This window comes from Salvelinus alpinus, chromosome 17 (genome assembly GCF_045679555.1).
Source record: "Salvelinus alpinus chromosome 17, SLU_Salpinus.1, whole genome shotgun sequence".
Taxonomy (NCBI): Eukaryota; Metazoa; Chordata; class Actinopteri; order Salmoniformes; family Salmonidae; genus Salvelinus; species Salvelinus alpinus.
In genome coordinates this window covers 16,139,281-16,159,782 of record NC_092102.1, presented here as the reverse complement: position 1 = coordinate 16,159,782, position 20,502 = coordinate 16,139,281, and the positions used below count along the sequence as shown (strand labels likewise).

Below are 20,502 nucleotides of genomic sequence, written 5' to 3'. Positions count from 1 at the left end.
AAAACATGACATGAAAATAATGATACATTTGGGTGGGCGGTGGGGGGTCAGTTTTGTCAAAAACCATTAGGGAACATTTAACGTAGATTTCGAGAGGGTATTTATTTGAACAAATGGGCTTGCATTGTTAGGATGTAATTGTGAGCAGTTGTTTTGGAATTTTGTTGGTCTGTCTGCTTCAGAATAGGTCCCACAATTTAAAATGCATTGCATTCAGAACAAACAGTTTGTGCTTCATAATCAATCAAGATTTTTCTCCCAACTTTTGTATGCACGTGGGCACTGTTTGGGTGTGTTTTTGTACCTTTTTGAAGTACACATCTCCAATGTAGTGTATTTAAAACAAACTCCAGGTCTTACTTTACTAGAGAGCACTACAGTATGAGATTCTGCACTGTATAAATCCTTATTTATAACTTTATTTTCCCTATGTCCCAAACAGTTGTCTTCCCCTCAAAGACGATTGATAAATAAGTGGGAAAAGATATTCAAGATAAGGTACTCTTGTACATTATGTAAAAGAGGCCTCAGATCTACTTCCTTACTACTCCAACTCCCCCCTATGGACAATGCATGTGTAATGTTTTTCTCATGCTCATAGCGATATGAGACTCTTTAACAGTCTCCTTACTCTCGACGTTATTTCATAAAACATCGAAACTTTCTATAACATATTTTCATTGCAACAAAACACTCAAGAGACCCTCAAATCAGAAGTGACTTTGGTTTAATCCAGGAGCTGATTATTTAAGACAATCCTGGATGGATCCCATTGTATTCAGAAATATTGCTGGTCCTCTTCTAAATTGTAAAATTAAAATAAAAAATATCTTCCAATGTTGTGTTATATGTCATTTTCTTCACGGGGAAGATACTTGCACAATAAACACATGCAAACCAGGCTGCAAGGAGTACAAAGGCCTTGTAAATGAGTAAACCAAGCTTCTTGGGCACATGTAAATACCTGACCCATACACATTGACTCATAATAATCTATATACTGTTTGCATTCTTTCTGATCTCATGGCATCATACCAACGCCAAACCCCTTGCTCGTATATCAATTTTCCATAGATACAGCACATGGTTGCTTATATTTTTGTCATACCATTGCAACCATGTCTAATCCATACATTTAATGAGCTGGATAATTGTAAAGGAGCCTATATCATGCTGAGTCTAAACGCAGTGGGAACAAAGACAGTATTTTTAAACCCCAGCTGTCCTCTGCCAGCTTGACAGACCCCCCCCATGACTGGGCAAGATATGAATTCCAGGACCTATTTTAGATCAGGGCTATGAACTGGGACTGGGCTCTTCTCAGGCCTAGTTGGCTTTCACTTTTGTAAATTGGAGTACATATCACTTTTCCCAATGAATGTAGATACCATAGAATGTAGTATTGTAGCATGTATTATTTGTTTGCATTCTGAGGGTGAACAAATTAAGTGTATTTGGTGTAGCTCTACCCTGTATGCACTTATGGCTGTTATTTTTTCAGATACATTTTTTAGGGACTTTAAGTGTGTTGATTTAATATTACCCTTGTGATATGTTGTAGTTTTCAGTATTGAATTTGACCGACCAACTACAGTAAGTGTCTATTGGTAGTTTCTGCATGTTCACGGCAGGACAAGGACAAGAATTTATTGCACAACACTGCCCTCTAGACAAGACATTTTTTAGGTATCAGAGCAGAGGCTCATCCTAGTTAGTCTTGAAAAACCAACACACAAGCCCCACCATAGCTGCTCTTTCAAAGAAAAGCTCTCATATTTCAATTATTTAAGCTTCAAGTAGTTTAAGTCATTTTTAAACCTAATTATTTGTTTACAGGTTAGTATAAATATGTAATAAACGTAATAGCACATACTTCGAAATTGTGTGATTCTAGGAACTTCAGTGTTCCTAGAACCCAGTGAATCTGTCTAATCCACCAGTATGACTTCATGTACAGGTCTATGCAACTAATGGTACAAAGACCTCTAAATGGGAAACTGAAATTTGTTTTCCATACAATGTCAATTTATTGTCAACATGAAAGTGATTTTGTTTGAGGTTAGGAGTTGAAAGAGCATACTGGCTGAAAAGGAAAGGGTGGATCTATGGAAAGGGGGAGTGAAAAGAAAAGGGTGGATCTATGATAAAGAATTTGAAAGACAGACATTTCTAATACTGTTCTGTCCTCTACTTCTGTCATGTCCAACCTCTTCATAATCATTCTCCAGGGCTGCCATGTCCTCAGAGAACTCCCTCCATGCCCTCACCCACATACCAGTGCACAAGGGCACGTTTGGCGTACATCAGGTCAAACTTGTGGTCAAGACGAGCCCAGGCCTCTGCCACAGCAGTGGTGTTGCTCAGCATGCACACAGCCCTCTGGACTTTGGCCAGGTCGCCACCAGGGACCACAGTGGGAGGCTGATGGTTGATGCCAACCTTAAAACCAGTTGGGCACCAGTCAACAAACTGAATAGAACGTTTGGTCTTGACATCTTTGGGCATCACATCACCACGGTACAGAAGGCAGCATGAAATGTACTTGCCGTGGCGAGGATCACATTTCACCATCTGGTTGGCTGGCTCAAAGCAGGCATTGGTGATTTCCGAGACAGTTAACTGCTCATGGTAAGCCTTCTCTGCAGAGGTGACTGGGGCATAGGTAGCCAGAGGAAAATGAATACGTGGATAGGGCACCAAGTTGGTCTGGAACTCTGTCAGATCAACATTAAGGCCACCATCGAATCGAAGGGAAGCAGTAATGGAGGAAAGTTGGTGTAGGTGGGACGCTCAATGTCGGGGTTCCTACGACAGATGTCATATATAGCCTCATTATCCACCATGAAAGCACAGTCAGAGTATTCTAGGGTGGTGTAGGTGGTCAGGATGGAGTTGTAAGGTTCCACCACAGCTGTGGACACCTGGGGAGCTGGGTAGATGGAGAACTCCAGCTTGGACTTCTTGCCGTAGTCAACAGACAGGCGCTCCATCAGCAGAGAGGTGAAACCAGAGCCGGTGCCACCTCCAAAGCTGTGGAAAACCAGGAAGGCCTGAACACTGGTCAGAGAAAGAGAAACACATCAATAAAAGGAGGACAGACGTCCACATTCTAATCAGATAGTTGATCAAATATTTTATTCATTCATTTTGAGAGCCACCAGTTTGCGGATCCTGTCCAGCACCAGGTCAATGATCTCTTTGCTAATAGTGGAGTGTCCACGGGCGTAGTTGTTGGTAGCATCCTCTTTGCCAGTGATGAGTTGTTCAGCATGGATAACTGGCGGTAAGTCCCAGTGCACACCTCATCTGAGGAGAAATCAGTAGCTCAAGGAGGAGCTCAATACCAATGTAGTAAACAGGAAGCTTACCTATGACTGTGGGCTCCAGGTCCAGAAAACACAGCCCTGGGGACATGCTTTCCAGCCCCACTGAAGAAGGTGTTAAAGGAGTCATCTCCTCCGCCAATGTTCTTGTCACTGGGCATCTGTCCAGTCCATCAGGCTGGATCCCATGTTCCAGGCAGTACAGCTTGCAGCAGGCATTGCCAATCTGGACTCCAGCCTGACCCATGTGGATGGAGATGCACTCACACTGCGGAAAGAGTTGTATACAACTTTCTCAGAGAAACACTTAATTTGAAAATCAATCAAGTATTAACTGTAAATACACATAGGACAAATCATAATCCAGAGGAAATTATCACCTTCAAATTCTACTTTACAATCTTCAGAAAGAAAAAAGTTAGTTTATTATGCCAAAATATATTCTTGGACCAAAACATTCATCTAAAACATGCAATAGTAACAATAATATTTAATTAGTTTCAAAACAGAAATGGCCTAGAGTTTGTTTTGTTTCATTCTTAGCAACTCTGTAGGAGAGGAGAGGGGGCTTGGGGCATGACAGAAAGTGCTTTCATTGTAGAAGATAGGGTACCGGTACACATCACATCACCTGACTGAAGAAACAAGTGATCAGCTATTGACCAGACAAACAGGCAGTGTTTTTTAGACCAAATGTCAATCATAGCCTACCATGGGGGACTAATTTGACAAATCAATTATAATCTGATCAACACATTCCAAATAACAAATGCATTTGACTTCAAACTAATTTAGTAGACCTGTTAACCACATCTATTTTGATATGAAATGTTAAATCAATGTATTTTTACTATGGCACTCAATTGTTTTTTACATTTAATAGCATATCAGCAAAGCAGTTTGAACTTTGTTATTGTCAGACATTCTGAAATATCTCATGAAATATTTAAGTTCAAAATGAATAAAAACTTTACAGGTTACTTGTTACTTTGTCTACTTCATAAATAAGGCAATTTATTTGAATATCTTATGAGTGCCAATGACTAAGTTTACATTTGCTACTACAGTGAGTCATTATCCCTGGGTCACTTCCAATGCAGACAGCAAAGCAGGAGAGAGATGTCATTAAGAAGAGACATCAGTTCAAAGTCAAGTTGTTAGAGTAGTTGGCTGAAGTTAACAAAATGATTGAGATTGATTTGCGTTTGGGTTACAAAACGACATCTGTAAGACGACTAAAACGTTTTAGTCAAATTGACAAATTGTGTTGAAAAATTGAATAGAAACAGCTTTGATTTAACTATTGTAAGAAGATATGAAGTTATTGAAACTAACAATATGATTTGTGTGTACTCACCATGTGTAACGGGTGTCATCGGAAGGTAGAGACCAAGGGGCAGCGTTCTTAGAGTTCCACATAATTTAATCACGAAGTGAAACTATAACAAGATAAAACAATAACGACTACACCGCCCGAACAGCTTCGATGTGCAAACTCCCTGCACACAAACACATAAACAAGATCCCACACAGAAAAAGGGAAAAGGGCAGCCTAAGTATGATCCCCAATCAGAGACAACGATAGACAGCTGCCTCTGATTGGGAACCACACTCCGCCAGAAACAAAGAAATACAAAACCTAGAAATACAGAACATAGAATGCCCACCCAAATCACACCCTGACCAAAACAAAATAGAGACATAAAAAGGATCGCTAAGGTCAGGGCGTGACACCATGTTTAAGTTGAGAAATTTCAAGATGTGGTTCCGGAGAAATTTTATTTTATTTAATTTTAACTCTCACAGGCTTATCTTTGGGAGACTGTAGTAAGAAGTCTGATAGAAAATTTGAAAGGTGCAGCAATTTATACTTCTACGATACAGTGGACAGATGTCAGAGAAATTCTACAGGAAGAGAGACTGCAGATTCTTTCAAACAACATTTTTATAAGATTTGAAAAAACGAAGCAATCAATAACAACCACTCGATCAGTGCATTGTTAGGAAAGCCCAACGAACAGAGTTGTCTCTCTCCTCTTATAGAAAAAGTACAACCTATTTTGTCTATGTGGCAGTTTAGCAGATGGGTGGATACAGGGACGGAACATGGTGTGTAAAAGCTGATTTAGCTTATCTGTTCAGATTAAGATAGTTGACGTTGCCACCATTGTCTGTTCCTTCCTGCATGTTTCCACACATCTAAGTTCCTGTAGATTGTGAAAACAGGATGTCACATACTGCGGTCGCACCCAAATGGCTCTTATCTGTACGCCCAGACTTATGACTAAGTCACATAAGACATGCCTGTATCAGCAAAAATACTAACATATAACAATGGAAAATTCTCGAAGTAAAAACAGCATAGTTAAACTAATTAAACAGTATACAGTAGTATGTAACGAATATTACATTTCTACCACACAGACTTTGTCGAAACTGATTGGAAGATCTTATATGCCTTTCCCAATTGGTTATCAGAGTAGAATAGGTCAAAGTATCTCTTCCATATGTGTGTGGTTTAAGTAAGCATCTTCAGAACCTACTTTTGGAAGTTGAAGTAACACTGTATAACTGCAGTTACATTTCCAAAACTGCAGTATTACAATTACAGTTAGTATGTTTACAAATTAGAAAAATGTCACTACATTGTAACTGCAGTATTGTCACGCCCTGACCTTAGTTCCTTTTTTATGTCTCTATTTTGGTTTGGTCAGGGCGTGAGTTGGGGTGGGCATTCTATGTTTTCTATTTCTGTGTGTTTGGCCGGGTGTGGTTCTCAATCAGAGGCAGCTGTCTATCGTTGTCTCTGATTGAGAACCATACTTAAGTAGCCTTTTCCCACCTGTGTTTTGTGGGTAGTTGTTTTCTGTTGCTGCACCTGACAGAATGTTTTCGTTCATTCTCTTTTGTTATTTTGTTTAGTGGTCTGTTTTAATAAATTAACATGAACACTTACGACGCTGCGCTTTGGTCCGATGATTCCTCATCTTCAGACGACGAACGTTACAAATATTTATTTAATCTAGGTCTACCAGATATAGATTCCTCTACTTCTGATGAATATGTTGGAGTTTTAAAAACATTGGTAAGTAATTGATGAAAAGTATACAACAAAACATTTGGGATTCAATTTAAACACACACTTTTAATGGTGAATCTTTAATGAAACACAAACAAATCTGTGATTGTCACTACAACAAACCAGTTGTGCTTCAACCTAAGCAAGAAAATATCAAACTGTAAGAAGAAATGCATTTGTTTTGAAATTCTGCTATTATAAGATACGGGAGACAAGGGCGTCCTTGCATGAACACTCAGTACTCCTCTCCCTCCTCCTGTCCATCACCCTCGACGGTGTCAACCCCCACCTCTTCGTAATCCTTCTCCAGGGCTGCCATGTCCTCTCTGGCTTCAGAGAACTCTCCCTCCTCCATGCCCTCACCCACATACCAGTGCACAAAGGCACGTTTAGCATACATCAAATCAAACTTGTGATCAAGCCGAGCCCAGGCCTCTGCAATAGCAGTGGTGTTGCTTAGCATGCACACAGCCCTCTGGACTTTGGCCAGGTCGCCACCAGGGACCACAGTGGGAGGCTGATAGTTGATGCCAACCTTGAAACCAGTTGGGCACCAGTCAACAAACTGAATAGAACGTTTGGTCTTGATGGTGGCAATAGCAGCATTGACATCTTTTGGCACCACATCACCACGGTAAAGAAGACAACATGCCATGTACTTGCCGTGGCGAGGGTCACATTTCACCATCTGATTGGCCGGCTCAAAGCAGGCATTGGTGATTTCAGCCACAGAGAGCTGCTCATGGTAAGCCTTCTCTGCAGAGATAACTGGGGCATAGGTGGCCAGAGGAAAATGAATTCGGGGATAGGGCACCAAGTTGGTCTGGAACTCTGTCAAATCAACATTGAGAGCACCATCAAATCGAAGGGAAGCAGTAATGGAGGAAACAATCTGGCTAATGAGCCTGTTGAGGTTGGTGTAGGTGGGACGCTCAATGTCGAGGTTCCTACGGCAGATGTCATATATAGCCTCATTATCCACCATGAAAGCACAGTCAGAGTGCTCTAGGGTGGTGTGGGTGGTCAGGATGGAGTTGTAAGGTTCCACCACAGCTGTGGACACCTGGGGAGCTGGGTAGATGGAGAACTCCAGCTTGGACTTCTTGCCGTAGTCAACAGACAGGCGCTCCATCAGCAGAGAGGTGAAACCAGAGCCGGTGCCACCTCCAAAGCTGTGAAAAACCAGGAAGCCCTGAAGGCCTGTGCACTGGTCAGACTGAGGAGAAAGAGGAACATGTCAATAAAAGGAGTCTACATTCTGATCAGATTGTTGATCAAATATTTTATCGATTAATTCTGTGGTACCCACCAGTTTGCGGACCCTGTCCAGCACCAGGTCAATGATCTCTTTGCCAATAGTGTAGTGTCCACGGGCGTAATTATTGGCAGCATCCTCTTTGCCAGTGATGAGCTGTTCAGGATGGAATAACTGGCGGTAGGTCCCAGTGCGCACCTCATCTGAGGAGAAAAAAATCAGCAGCTTATGAAAAACAGAACGGGAAGTTCTAAAAGGGTTCTCCTACAGGGACAGCGGTTCTGCATCAAACCTTTTTCATCTGACAACCTTCACTATGGAAGACAGGGTTCTAGAATGGTTCTTTGTTGTTGGAAAACGTTCTGGAACCAGGGTTTTTTAACAGCCCTCAAATTCAAATCCGAACCTCGAAGTCAGTTCTACAGTTTTTTTTATTTCTTCCCCCTCTAATCAGGGACTGATATCAATCAATCACATTTATTTATGAAGCCCTTTTTACACCAGCAGATGTCACAAAGTGCTATACAGAAATCCAGCCTAAAACCCCAGACAGCAAGCAATGAAGATGTAGACCTGGGACACCAAATGGGTGCAATTAATTATCAGGTAACAGTTAACCAGCAGTACTCTGGACCTCGTATAAGATTTCAATACCCCTGTTCTACAGGGACAAGCCAAAGAACCCTTTATGGTTCTATGTATAACCTTTTTTTCTTAAGAGGGAAAGCTTACCTATGACTGTGGGTTCCAGGTCTACAAACACAGCCCTGGGAACATGCTTTCCAGCCCCAGTCTCACTGAAGAAGGTGTTGAAGGAGTCGTCTCCACCTCCGATGGCTTTGTCGGATGGCATCTGTCCATCCGGCTGGATCCCATGCTCCAGACAGTAGAGCTCCCAGCACGCATTGCCAATCTGGACACCAGCCTGACCCACGTGGATAGAGATGCACTCGCGCTAGGGTGAAGAGGGAGAAATTTTTTATTTGAAAGGAGGTCCGCAATAACCCAAAATAAAATAGTCTAGCGCAGTGGTATTCAACTCTTACCCTTCGAGGTCCGGAGCCTGCTAGTTTTCTGTTCTACCTGATACTTAATTGCACCCACCTGGTGTCCCAGGTCTAATTCAGTCAGTGATTAGAGGGGAACAATGAAAAAAAGCAGTGGAACTGGCTTTGTAGTCCAGAGTTAAGTTGGAGGTGTCTAGACCATAATATACGGTCAAAATATAAAAGATGTCATGTGAAAATACACAGCAAATTCCTCAGTGTTAAATTAACACTGAAAATGTGGACCTGTATAGACACTGAACAGTGTTGAATTAACACACTGCTTATTGTAATGCTTTATTTGCATATTTCCCAGAGTGCCTTGCCTTTCAAATGAATTGTAGAATTACCACCAGAGAGGACGAGGACGAGAGATGCTCCACTTGGCAGAAATTCTGTCTCCCTCTTTGTTTCCCATTGTCAGGGCGAAGAGATATGTACTTTGTCAGTATATCCCTAATCTTTGGTTACCACCCATGACTGAATTTGTTAATCACAGTGACATACTTGTTGCATTCATCAATTTTCAATCCCATGGACTTCACCAAGTGAGATCCTAAGTGAATATCTTATCATTAAAATGTAATTATTTAATACATTATGTATTTCATAAGGCCTTATTTTGAGGGCATACACTAAAACATACTGAGTTGTTCGGATGACCCAACTGCTGGGTTGCAGGTATTGGGTCACATAGGGCTCTATTCAATCAGATCTGCTTTAGCTGACATTCACATAGCGGTTGTTTTGGCGATGTCAGAGGTGGAACTGCGTTAGAGATGTCAAATCCACATGCGGCTCCTGGCATTATACTGTACCTGAAATGGACATTACCATTGCCTGTACCGAGTTGCAAAAACAGAAATCCTGTGCAGCTTTGTTTACAAGTTTGAATACTGGAATGTGAGATGTAATCGACATCTTGATTAGTTTAATGATTATTTACTGTAATGATTTTTCTATTTGAGCGTAATTACTTCTTTAAAGTCTACAAGTTCTCGTTCTGAACTTCTAACGCGAGTGGGGTGGGTGTGGCTTCGTGATTGCAAGAGCAGCTGCTCACCGATTTGACGGCTCCAACGCAGTTCCGCCAAAACATCCACTTTGCAGGTGTCTGCTCTTGCTGGTTAAACGCTTAATCTGAATGAATCTAGGCCTTAGTTATTTTTTTTAGAGCAAGGTTTGATGATGCTGGGTTATTGAGATATGACACAGCAAGTCAGATTAGAAGACTGGAGGCTTGGTTTAGTAGGGTTGTGGCTTTGTCAAGTTATTTCTGGCCACCCGTGAGAGTAAATGTCATTCCGGTTAATCTATTCTGTTCTAATTGTCATCACATGTTACAGTTGAACACGGACTCTTTTGTAACTTTAATTAATCTTACAGAAATTTATGAGTTTCTTAAAAGCCTATGCAAATTCTAAAGTGATAACCCCAATTCAAAAACATTGATATTGAAACAAGGAATTATTCAAATCAACCTGCAATACAGCAGTGTGATAATTTAACACTGTTCCAGTGTCTATACTGGGCAACACTTTCAGTGTTCATTTAACACACTCAACTGTACCATAGAGGCACAGAATAAGTTCTAGGAAAAACGAACAGTAATGGCTGAACAATTTCAAGAAAGATCCAGTGTAATATATTATAAAAAATAAAAGCGAACTGGATGGAATATGGGGGAAAATGCACCAAATAATTTTTCAATCTTCAATACAGAAATGCTACCAAACAAAATGTTTTGAAACTTGTTACAAATAATGGAGTTACGTATGATTCACCGAATTATATTTTGAAAGAGGAAGTAAAGTACTTTAAGAATATGTTTTTGTTTCAGTCTCCTCCATCTCCACTAACCAAAGCTAATTGTATGGATTTTGTTTCCTAATAATAATGTAAAATTAACATCTGTACAGAAAGACTCATGTGAAGGCCAAATTACAGAGGAGGAACTTCTTGATGCAATTAAAGCTTTTAAGGCTGGGAAGACTCCAGGGCTGGATGGCATACCAGTGGAAGTATACCAAGCTTTTTTTTATATACTCAGAGGACCATTATTAGCATGTTTTAACCACTCCTATATAAATGGTAGATTATCGGACACACAACAAGAAGGTCTGATATAATTACTACTGAAACAGGACCCAAATGGTATATATAAAGATCCAGTCCATTAAAAAAATTGGAGGCCTCTTACACTTCAGTGTTGTGATGCAAAAATCCTAGCAAAATGCTTGGCTCATAGAATTAAAAAAGTCTGATATTATTCATCCTAATCAGACAGGTTTTTTAAATGGATGATACATTGGAGATAAAATAAGACAAGTACAGGAAACAATAGAATACTATGAAATATCGGGGACACCAGGCCTGGTTTTCATAGCTGATTTTGAAAAGGCTTTTGATAAAGCACGTGGGGAGAACAAGTATTTGATACACTGCCGATTTTGCAGGTTTTCCTACTTACAAAGCATGTAGAGGTCTGTCATTTTTATCATAGGTACACTTCAACTGTGAGAGACGGAATCTAAAACAAAAATCCAGAAAATCACATTGTATGATTTTTAAGTAATTCATTTGCATTTTATTGTATGACATAAGTATTTGATCACCTACCAACCAGTAAGAATTCCGGCTCTTACAGACCTGTTAGTTTTTCTTTAAGAAGCCCTCCTGTTCTCCACTCATTACCTGTATTAACTGCACCTGTTTGAACTCGTTACCTGTATAAAAGACACCTGTCCACACACTCAATCAAACAGACTCCAACATCTCCACAATGGCCAAGACCAGAGAGCTGTGTAAGGACATCAGGGATAAAATTGTAGACCTGCACAAGGCTGGGATGGGCTACAGGACAATAGGCAAGCAGCTTGGTGAGAAGGCAACAACTGTTGACGCAATTATTAGAAAATGGAAGAAGTTCAAGATGACAGTCAATCACTCTCGGTCTGGGGCTCCATGCAAGATCTCACCTAGTGGGGCATCAATGATCATGAGGAAGGTGAGGGATCAGCCCAGAACTACACGGCAGGACCTGGTCAATGACCTGAAGAGAGCTGGGACCACAGTCTCAAAGAAAACCATCAGTAACACACTACACCGTCATGGATTAAAATCCTGCAGCGCACGCAAGGTCCCCCTGCTCAAGCCAGCGCATGTCCAGGTCCGTCTGAAGTTTGCCAATGACCATCTGGATGATCCAGAGGAGGAATGGGAGAAGGTCATGTGGTCTGATGAGACAAAAATAGAGCTTTTTGGTCTAAACTCCACTCGCCGTGTTTGGAGGAAGAAGAAGGATGAGTACAACCCCAAGAACACCATCCCAACTGTGAAGCATGGAGGTGGAAACATTATTCTTTGGGGATGCTTTTCTGCAAAGGGGACAGGACGACTGCACCGTATTGAGGGGAGGATGGATGGGGCCATGTATCGCGAGATCTTGGCCAACAACCTCCTTCCCTCAGTAAGAGCATTGAAGATGGGTCGTGGCTGGGTCTTCCAGCATGACAACGACCCGAAACACACAGCCAGGGCAACTAAGGAGTGGCTCCGTAAGAAGCATCTCAAGGTCCTGGAGTGGCCTAGCCAGTCTCCAGACCTGAACCCAATAGAAAATCTTTGGAGGGAGCTGAAAGTCCGTATTGCCCAGCGACAGCCCCGAAACCTGAAGGATCTGGAGAAGGTCTGTATGGAGGAGTGGGCCAAAATCCCTGCTGCAGTGTGTGCAAACCTGGTCAAGAACTACAGGAAAAATATAATCTCTGTAATTGCAAACAAAGGTTTCTGTACCAAATATTAAGTTCTGCTTTTCTGATGTATCAAATACTTATGTCATGCAATAAAATGCAAATGAATTACTTAATCATACAATGTGATTTTCTGGATTTTTGTTTTAGATTCCGTCTCTGAAGTGTACCTATGATAAAAATTACAGACCTCTACATGCTTTGTAAGTAGGAAAACCTGCAAAATCAGCAGTGTATCAAATACTTGTTCTCCCCACTGTATATAGATACCTAGAATATTTCAATCTCTTATACAATGGGTTAATGTTATGTATAGTAACCCTAGGTGTAAAATAGTGAATAATGGCTACATCTCAGAAAGTTTAAAACTATCTAGAGGAGTAAAACAAGGTTGTCCACTATCGGCATATCTATTAATTATTGCCATTGAAATGTTAGCTGTTAAAATTAGATCCAACAATAAAAATTAAGGGATTAGAAATCCGTGACTTAAAAACTAACGTGTCATTGTACGCTGATGATTCATGTTTTCTTTTAAAACCACAATTAGAATCTCTCCACGGCATCACAGAGGATCTAAATACTTTTGCTATCCTCTCTGGATTAAAACTAAATTATGATACATACGTATTGGATCACAAAAAAAAAAAAACATTTACATTACCGTGTAGTTTACCAATTAAATGGTCTGACGGAGATGTGGACATACTCGGTATCCCAAAAGAAAGAAATGATCTCACTCCAATCAATTTTTATAGAAATAGATAAGATCTTGCTACCATGGAAAGGAAAATACCTGTCTATTTGTGGAAAAATCCCCCGATTTAACTCTTTAGTCATATCACAGTTTACCTATTTGCTATGGTTTTGCCTACACCTAGTGACCTGCTTTTTAAATTATATGTAAACATTTTTTTTAAATTTGATTTAAAATGGCAAGCCAGACAAAACTAAAATGGCCTATTTATATAACGAATATGAATTCAGAGGGCAGAAATGATTAAGTATTAAAACATTAGACCTCTCACTAAAGGCATCAGTCATACAAAAGTTATACTTACATCCAAACTGGTTCTCTGTTAGGATGAGACATTGCTACCAATTTATGTTCAAGAATGGCCTTTTTCCCTTTATTCAAATCACAACTGCTCACTTTCGGTTGTTTGAAAAGAAAATAATCTCCAAAATATCGTTATTTTTTTAAACAAGCCTTAGAAAGTTGGTTGCAATTTCAGTTTAATCCACCTGAAAAGACAGAACCAATAATACAACAAATATTGTGGTTAAACTTAAATATACTAATTGATTTTTTTTAAACGTATTTTTCAAAGAAATGTTTAAAGGTATAATTTTAGTGAATGATATCATGAATAGGACTGGTGGAGTTATGTCACACATGCAGCTAACACAGACATATGGAAATGTCTGCTCTACCCAAAATTACAACCAACTAATTGAAGCATTACCACAAAAATGGAAGAGGCAAGTAGAAGGGGAAAAAAGTAAGGAACTTGTATGTCGGCCCTGTATTAAAGAACATAAATGGTTAAAGAAAAGTGTGATAAATAAAAACAAACCAATTTCATTTAAGGACCGAAAAACTGACAGCTGTGCCATTTAAATGGCAAAATAGTTGTGAAGAGATTTTCGATGTATCGATTCCATGGCACATGGTTTATGAATTGACACGCAAAACAACGCCGGATTCAAAACTTCGAATTTTTCAATTTAAATTATTATACAAAATCCTTGCAACCAATAGAATGTTATATACTGTCACGTTCGTTATAAGGATCGGACCAAGGCCCAGCGTGGTATGCGTACATTCTTATTTATTAAAAGAATGAAACACTGAACAAACTAACAAAACGAACCGTGAAGCTATACAAATGAGTGCTGACAGGCAGCTACACATAGACAAGAACCCACAAACACCAAAGGGAAAATGGCTACCTAAATATGATCCCCAATCAGAGACAACGATAAACAGCTGCCTCTGATTGGGAACCATATCAGGCCACCATAGACATACAAATCACCTAGACCTACAAAAACCCTAGACAATACAAAAACGAACATACCCCCCCCCCCCCCCCCCCCAAGGTGCGGACTCCCGGCCGCAAACCTGAACCTATAGGGGAGGGTCCGGGTGAGCATCTACCCTCGGTGGCGGCTCTGGTTCTGGACGCAGCCCCCCCTCTTTACGCTGATCTCTCCGCCTTTGTAGAACCGGACCGTGGATCATCGCCGGAGACCCCGGACTGGGGACCGTCGCCGGAGACCCCGGAATGGGGACCGTCGCCGGAGACCCCGGAATGGGGACCGTCGCCGGCAGCCCCGGACTGGGGACCGTCGCCGGCAGCCCCGGACTGGGGACCGTCGCCGGCAGCCCCGGACTGGGGACCGTCGCCGGCAGCCCCGGACTGGGGACCGTCGCCGGCAGCCCCGGACTGGGGACCGTCGCCGGCAGCCCCGGACTGGGGACCGTCGCCGGAGGCTCCGGACTGGAAGCGCACTGGAAGCCTGATGCGTGGTGCCGGAACTGGTGGTACCGGGCTGAGGACACGCACCTCAGGGCGAGTGCGGGGAAGAGGCACAGGCCGTACTGGACTGTGGAAGCGCACTGGAGGCCTGATGCGTGGTGCCGGAACTGGAGGTACCGGGCTGGGGACACGCACCTCAGGGCGAGTGCGGAGAGGAGAAACAGGACGTACTGGAGATCTGGAGCGTAGAGCTGGCACACTGCGTCCTGGCTGGATGCTCACTTGAGCCCGGCAAGTGCGAAGAGCTGGAATAGAGCGCACTGGGCTATGAATGCGAACTGGAGACACCGTGCGCATCACTGCGTAACACGGTGTCTGACCAGTCACACGCTCCCCAGCACGCCCGCTCTGCAGCGCTCTCAATGCTAGCACCTCTCTCCGGAATCTTGCGTCGAACTCCTCATCCGACTCACTCGCTCCTTGGCTCCGCCGACTGCTCCATGTGCCCCCCCCCCAAAAAAAACATTATTGGGGCTGCCTCTCGTGCTTGCATCGTTTGTATTTCTCCTCGTAATATCGCGGTTCCGCTTTCGCTGCCTCTATTTTTTCCTTCGGAAGGCGATACTCCCCTGCCTGCGTCCAGGGTCCATTCCTCCTGAACACGATGCTTGGTCCTTTTGTGGTGGGTTCTTCTGTCACGTTCGTTATAAGGATCGGACCAAGGCGCAGCGTGGTATGCGTACATTCTTATTTATTAAAAGAACTTAATAACAAAACGAAACGTGAAGCTATACAAATGAGTGCTGACAGGCAACTACACAGACAAGAACCCACAAACACCAAAGGGAAAATGGCTACCTAAATATGATCCCCAATCAGAGACAACGATAAACAGCTGCCTCTGATTGGGAACCATATCAGGCCACCATAGACATACAAATCACCTAGACCTACAAAAATCCTAGACATACAAAAACCCCTAGACAATACAAAAACTAACGTACCCACCCTAGTCACACCCTGACCTAACCAAAATATAAAGAAAACAGAGATATCTCAGGTCAGGGCGTGACATATACAGTTGAAGTCGGAAGTTTACATACACCTTGGCCAAATACAATTAAACTCAGTTTTTCACAATTCCTGACATTTAATCCTAGTAAAAATTCCCTGTCTTAGGTCAGTTAAGATCACCACTTTATTTTAAGAATGTGAAATGTCAGAATAATAGCAGAGAGAATGATTTATTTCAGCTTTTATGTCTTTCATCACATTCCCAGTCGGTCAGAGGTTTCCATGCACTCAATTAGTATTTGGTAGCATTGCCTTTAAATTGTTTAACTTGGGTCAAACGTTTAGGGTAGCCTTCCACAAGCTTCCTGTCCTTAAGGCATTTTGCCACACCTTTGAAGCATGCTTGGGGTCATTGTCCATTTGGAAGACCCATTTGCGACCAAGCTTTAACTTCCTGACTGATGTCTTGAGATGTTGCTTCAATATATCCACATAATTTTCCATCCTCATGATGTCATCTATTATGTGAAGTGCACCAGTCACTCCTGCAGCAAAGCACCCCCACAACATGATGCTGCCACCCCCGTGCTTCACGGTTGGGATGGTGTTCTTTGGCTTGCAAGCCTCCCTCTTTTTCCTCCAAACATAACGATGGTCATTATGGCCAAACAGTTCTATTTTTGTTTCATCAGACCAGAGGACATTTCTCCAAAAAGTACGATCTTTGTCCCCATGTGCAGTTGCAAACCATAGTCTGGCTTTTTTATGGCGGTTTTGGAGAAGTGGCTTCTTCCTTGCTGAGCGGCTTTTCAGGTTATGTCGATATAGGACTCATTTTACTGTGGATATAGATGCTTTTGTACCTGTTTCCTCCAGCATCTCCACAAGGTCCTTTGCTGTTGTTCTGGGATTGATTTGCACTTTTCGCACCAAAGTACGTTCATCTCTAGGAGAAAAAACGCGTCTCCTTCCTGAGCGGTATGATGGCTGCGTGGTCCCATTGTGTTTATACTTGTGTACTATTGTTTATACAGATGAACGTGACACCTTCAGGCATTTGGAAATTGCTCCCAAGGATGAACCAGACTTGTGGAAGTCCACAATTTTCTTTCTGAGGTCTCTGCTGACTTCTTTTGATTTTCCCATGATGTCAAGCAAAGAGGCACTGAGTTTGAAGGTAGGCCTTGAAATACATCCACAGGTACACCTCCAATTGACTCAAATTATGTCAATAAGCCTACCAGAAGCTTCTAAAGACATGACATCATTTTCTAGGATTTTCCAAGCTGTTTAAAGGCACAGTCAACTTAGTGTATGTACACCTCTGACCCACTGGAATTGTGATACAGTGAATAATAAATTAAATAATCTGTCTGTAAACAATTGTTGGAAAAATTACTTGTGTCATGCACAAAATAGATGTCCTAACCGACTTTCCAAAACTTTAGTTTGTTAACAAGAAATTTGTGGAGTGGTTGAAAAACAAGTTTTAATGACTCCAACCTATGTGTATGTAAACTTCCGACTTCAACTGTATATGGGGGATACAATCTTCCCAGCTCTGCAGATTTTGCTGTGAGGAGGCAGAGTCACTAGATCATTTATTTTGGTATTGTCCATATGTAGCTAGTTTTTGGTCACAGGTCCAGGAATGGCTAAAGAATTGCAACATTTTCCTAGAACTAACACTGCAGATAGCAATACTGGGTGATTTGAAAATCCATAATCAATCAATAATATAATAATTATTTTAGCAAAAAAAAAGTTTTCATTTACAATCTGTAGATGCTATGAGAATAGAAAGGTTGAGTACTTTTATGAAGCATCACAGCACAGTTGAAAAATATATGGCAAATAGAAATCCAAAATGGATGGTGTTAAGAGATAGATGGGAGGGGTTGAATTGAGCTGAAGGGTGGGACGAATAACAAGATAACCAATGTAAAACATACGGGGTCTGTAAAATGTATTTGGGTTCAGAACATTTGTGAAAGAGCACAGTTACAAATAGAAATCCAACTGGATGGACATCAGAAATAGAGGAAGTACTTAAAACAAACAAAATATAACTATTGTAAAATAGATTGTGTCTGTAAAATGTGTATAAGATGTATAAACTGAAGGTAGATGTCACGTTCTGACCTTAGTTTCTTTTTTATGTCTTTGTGTTAGGTTGGTCAGGGCGTGAGTTGGGGTGGGCAGTCTATGTTCTTTTTTCTATGTTGTTTGTTTTCTATGTGTTTGGCCTGGTGTGGTTCCCAATCAGAGGCAGCTGTTTATCGTTGTCTCTGATTGGGAGCCATATTTAGGTATCCTGTTTTCCATTGTGTGTTGTGGGTGGTTGTTTCCGTTTCAGTGTTTTCACCATTCGGGACTGTTTCGGTTTATTTTGATTATCTTGTTCTTTTTGTATTTTGTATTCATTCTATTAAAATATATTATATATTCTAAATATATAATATAAATATATAATATATTCAACAACAAAAAAAGTATGTACGTGTATGTATATGGATATATATATTTACCAAAAAAAGATATGGGGGATTGGAAATGATGCAGACAATTACATTGGTGGAAGTAAAAATCTTTCTACAATATTAAGCGGTGGAAGTAAAAATCTTTCTACAATATTAAGCGGATCTACCTCTAAGAAAAAAAAGAAAAAAACTCAATGTTAAATTTAACACTGGAGAATTTGCTGTGTGGAGTAACAAAGATGATATCTCAGCCAAACGTTAGATTGCTCTTATATGGAACTTTCTTTATTGCTGTTCTATATTCTATTATTTTATTCTAAGGGATAATCAACGAGGGGCTATGCATTTTATTGAAAATTATGAAAAAACGTAGAAGGTGTGTTACACGACGTGCTAGCGGAGTGGAACTGACCTTCCACGGACTTGCATTATTTTCCAGAGAACGCATAGAGCGCCGAGTTGATTATCACATTTATACCATGGCTATAATTTAACACATTTACCACTAGAAATGTGTTCATTTGCCAGTAGAAATGTGTTCAACATCCACTGAAGTAGCTAATAAGTTTACTAGACAGCTACAGTAGTTGCAGTGGTAGTTTAGCTAACCCGAACCATTAGTCCTAGCTTGCCATTATGAAAAGCCAATTCAACAATGCCAATAATGTTTTCAATTTGACTTTTGCTTCAAAAGCAGCTCAAACATAGAAGATGTAAGAATGAACTATAGCCATTGAATTCTACCGTGAAAATATACTCTTCATTATAGGGAAATTATACACACTCTAAAATGCCCTTCAATCAGAAATAAGTATTCAACAATGCTATGGTATAACCTAGAATAATCAAATATTCTTTAAGATTCTACAGGTTCTGATTTGATCTAGCCTACTGTTCTACGGATGTGTTTTCTTGTTGTGTTTTCCTCTGACTGCGCAGCATATGGAGGGGATTATCTAGGTCAGCAAGTTTTAGTGCTGCTGTCTCTTTAAAACGTTATGAGATTAGTCAAACCACATCCAGATTTATACTGAAATTCATTCCCAGTGTTATAATAAGTTTTTTCCCCCCTTGAATAAATATATTTCAATAACCGCTGCAGCAGGTGAATAGGAGAAACCAAATGTGCAAATATAGCCACACACATACAGGTAGCATTTTTTGGGTTTGCAATCTCTCATAGCAAGTGGCAAAAATATAGATAGCCTACTACAATACGGTGGAAAATATACATGCCATACAGTCTAATAAAGTAAATAGATTCGTCAATCAAATGGCAGTGAGACTACTGTCCACGTTGACCAGCGCTGAACATGCCTAATCTGATTTAGCCTACTGTTTGCTCTGACCAAAGGATTTTGGAGAAGTAGGCTACCGCGCAGATCCATTCATTACCGGTCCCCACAAAGTTTACATCTCTATTAACCCCATTATATTTACCTGCTTTGAGTTCAGAAAATTTGACATAAATTTACACAATATTTGTTTAAAAAAAAAAAATCAATTAAGGCTATTTCGATCGTTTCTATTTGACAAATGTCATAGAGCCCATGGGTTCAAATCAGGACTGTCCCACACATAAATTACTAAAAAACATCTTCACAAAATGGTTGAAATTGTTGAAATTACACATTACATAATATGTCACCGAAAATATGTCGACTATGCTCACCATGATAGCTTTTTTGTGCGGGGGATGAGGAGAAAAAAGTCAAATAACGATGAGCTCGTTTCAGAAGCCTGCAACTTGAGGTGTGCGATATCTGAAGATAATCCCATGAGTGACGCAACCGTAATACTATTCAGTATTAGGCTATGTCTGGGGGAAAGCTTCTAGCCTTCATGCACACATTTTCTTTCCTAGTGTAATTTATTATTTGAATAGGTTATTTTTACTAAACAGTATATGCTCCTTTGAAGCTGTAGCCTAAACTGTATCGAGCCTGAAACTTCAGGAAAACAGGTCAGCTGCCATTCGTTCACAGGTTGACGTTTATTGTCATGAGTCTTGTCCTGGAGGCAAACCTGAGCGATTTCCTCTTTAGACTAGATATGCAAGCTGCAACGTTT

The 20,502-nt window shown here is 40.9% G+C and overlaps 1 protein-coding gene and 1 pseudogene across 1 annotated transcript; both read right to left on the bottom strand.

Moving 5' to 3' along the window:
• Nucleotides 1-2,003: 2,003 nt before the first annotated feature.
• On the bottom strand, nucleotides 2,004-4,932 carry LOC139542292 (tubulin alpha-1C chain-like; annotated as a pseudogene).
• A 1,516-nt stretch (nucleotides 4,933-6,448) lies between these two features.
• Nucleotides 6,449-20,218, bottom strand: LOC139542290 (tubulin alpha-1B chain). The gene is made up of 4 exons (XM_071347535.1): nucleotides 20,105-20,218; nucleotides 8,390-8,612; nucleotides 7,712-7,860; nucleotides 6,449-7,618 (listed from the first exon to the last, which is right to left on the bottom strand). The coding sequence occupies exons 1-4, from the start codon at nucleotides 20,105-20,107 to the stop codon at nucleotides 6,638-6,640; spliced, it is 1,356 nt and encodes a 451-aa protein (XP_071203636.1). The 5' UTR covers nucleotides 20,108-20,218; the 3' UTR covers nucleotides 6,449-6,637.
• Nucleotides 20,219-20,502: the final 284 nt, after the last annotated feature.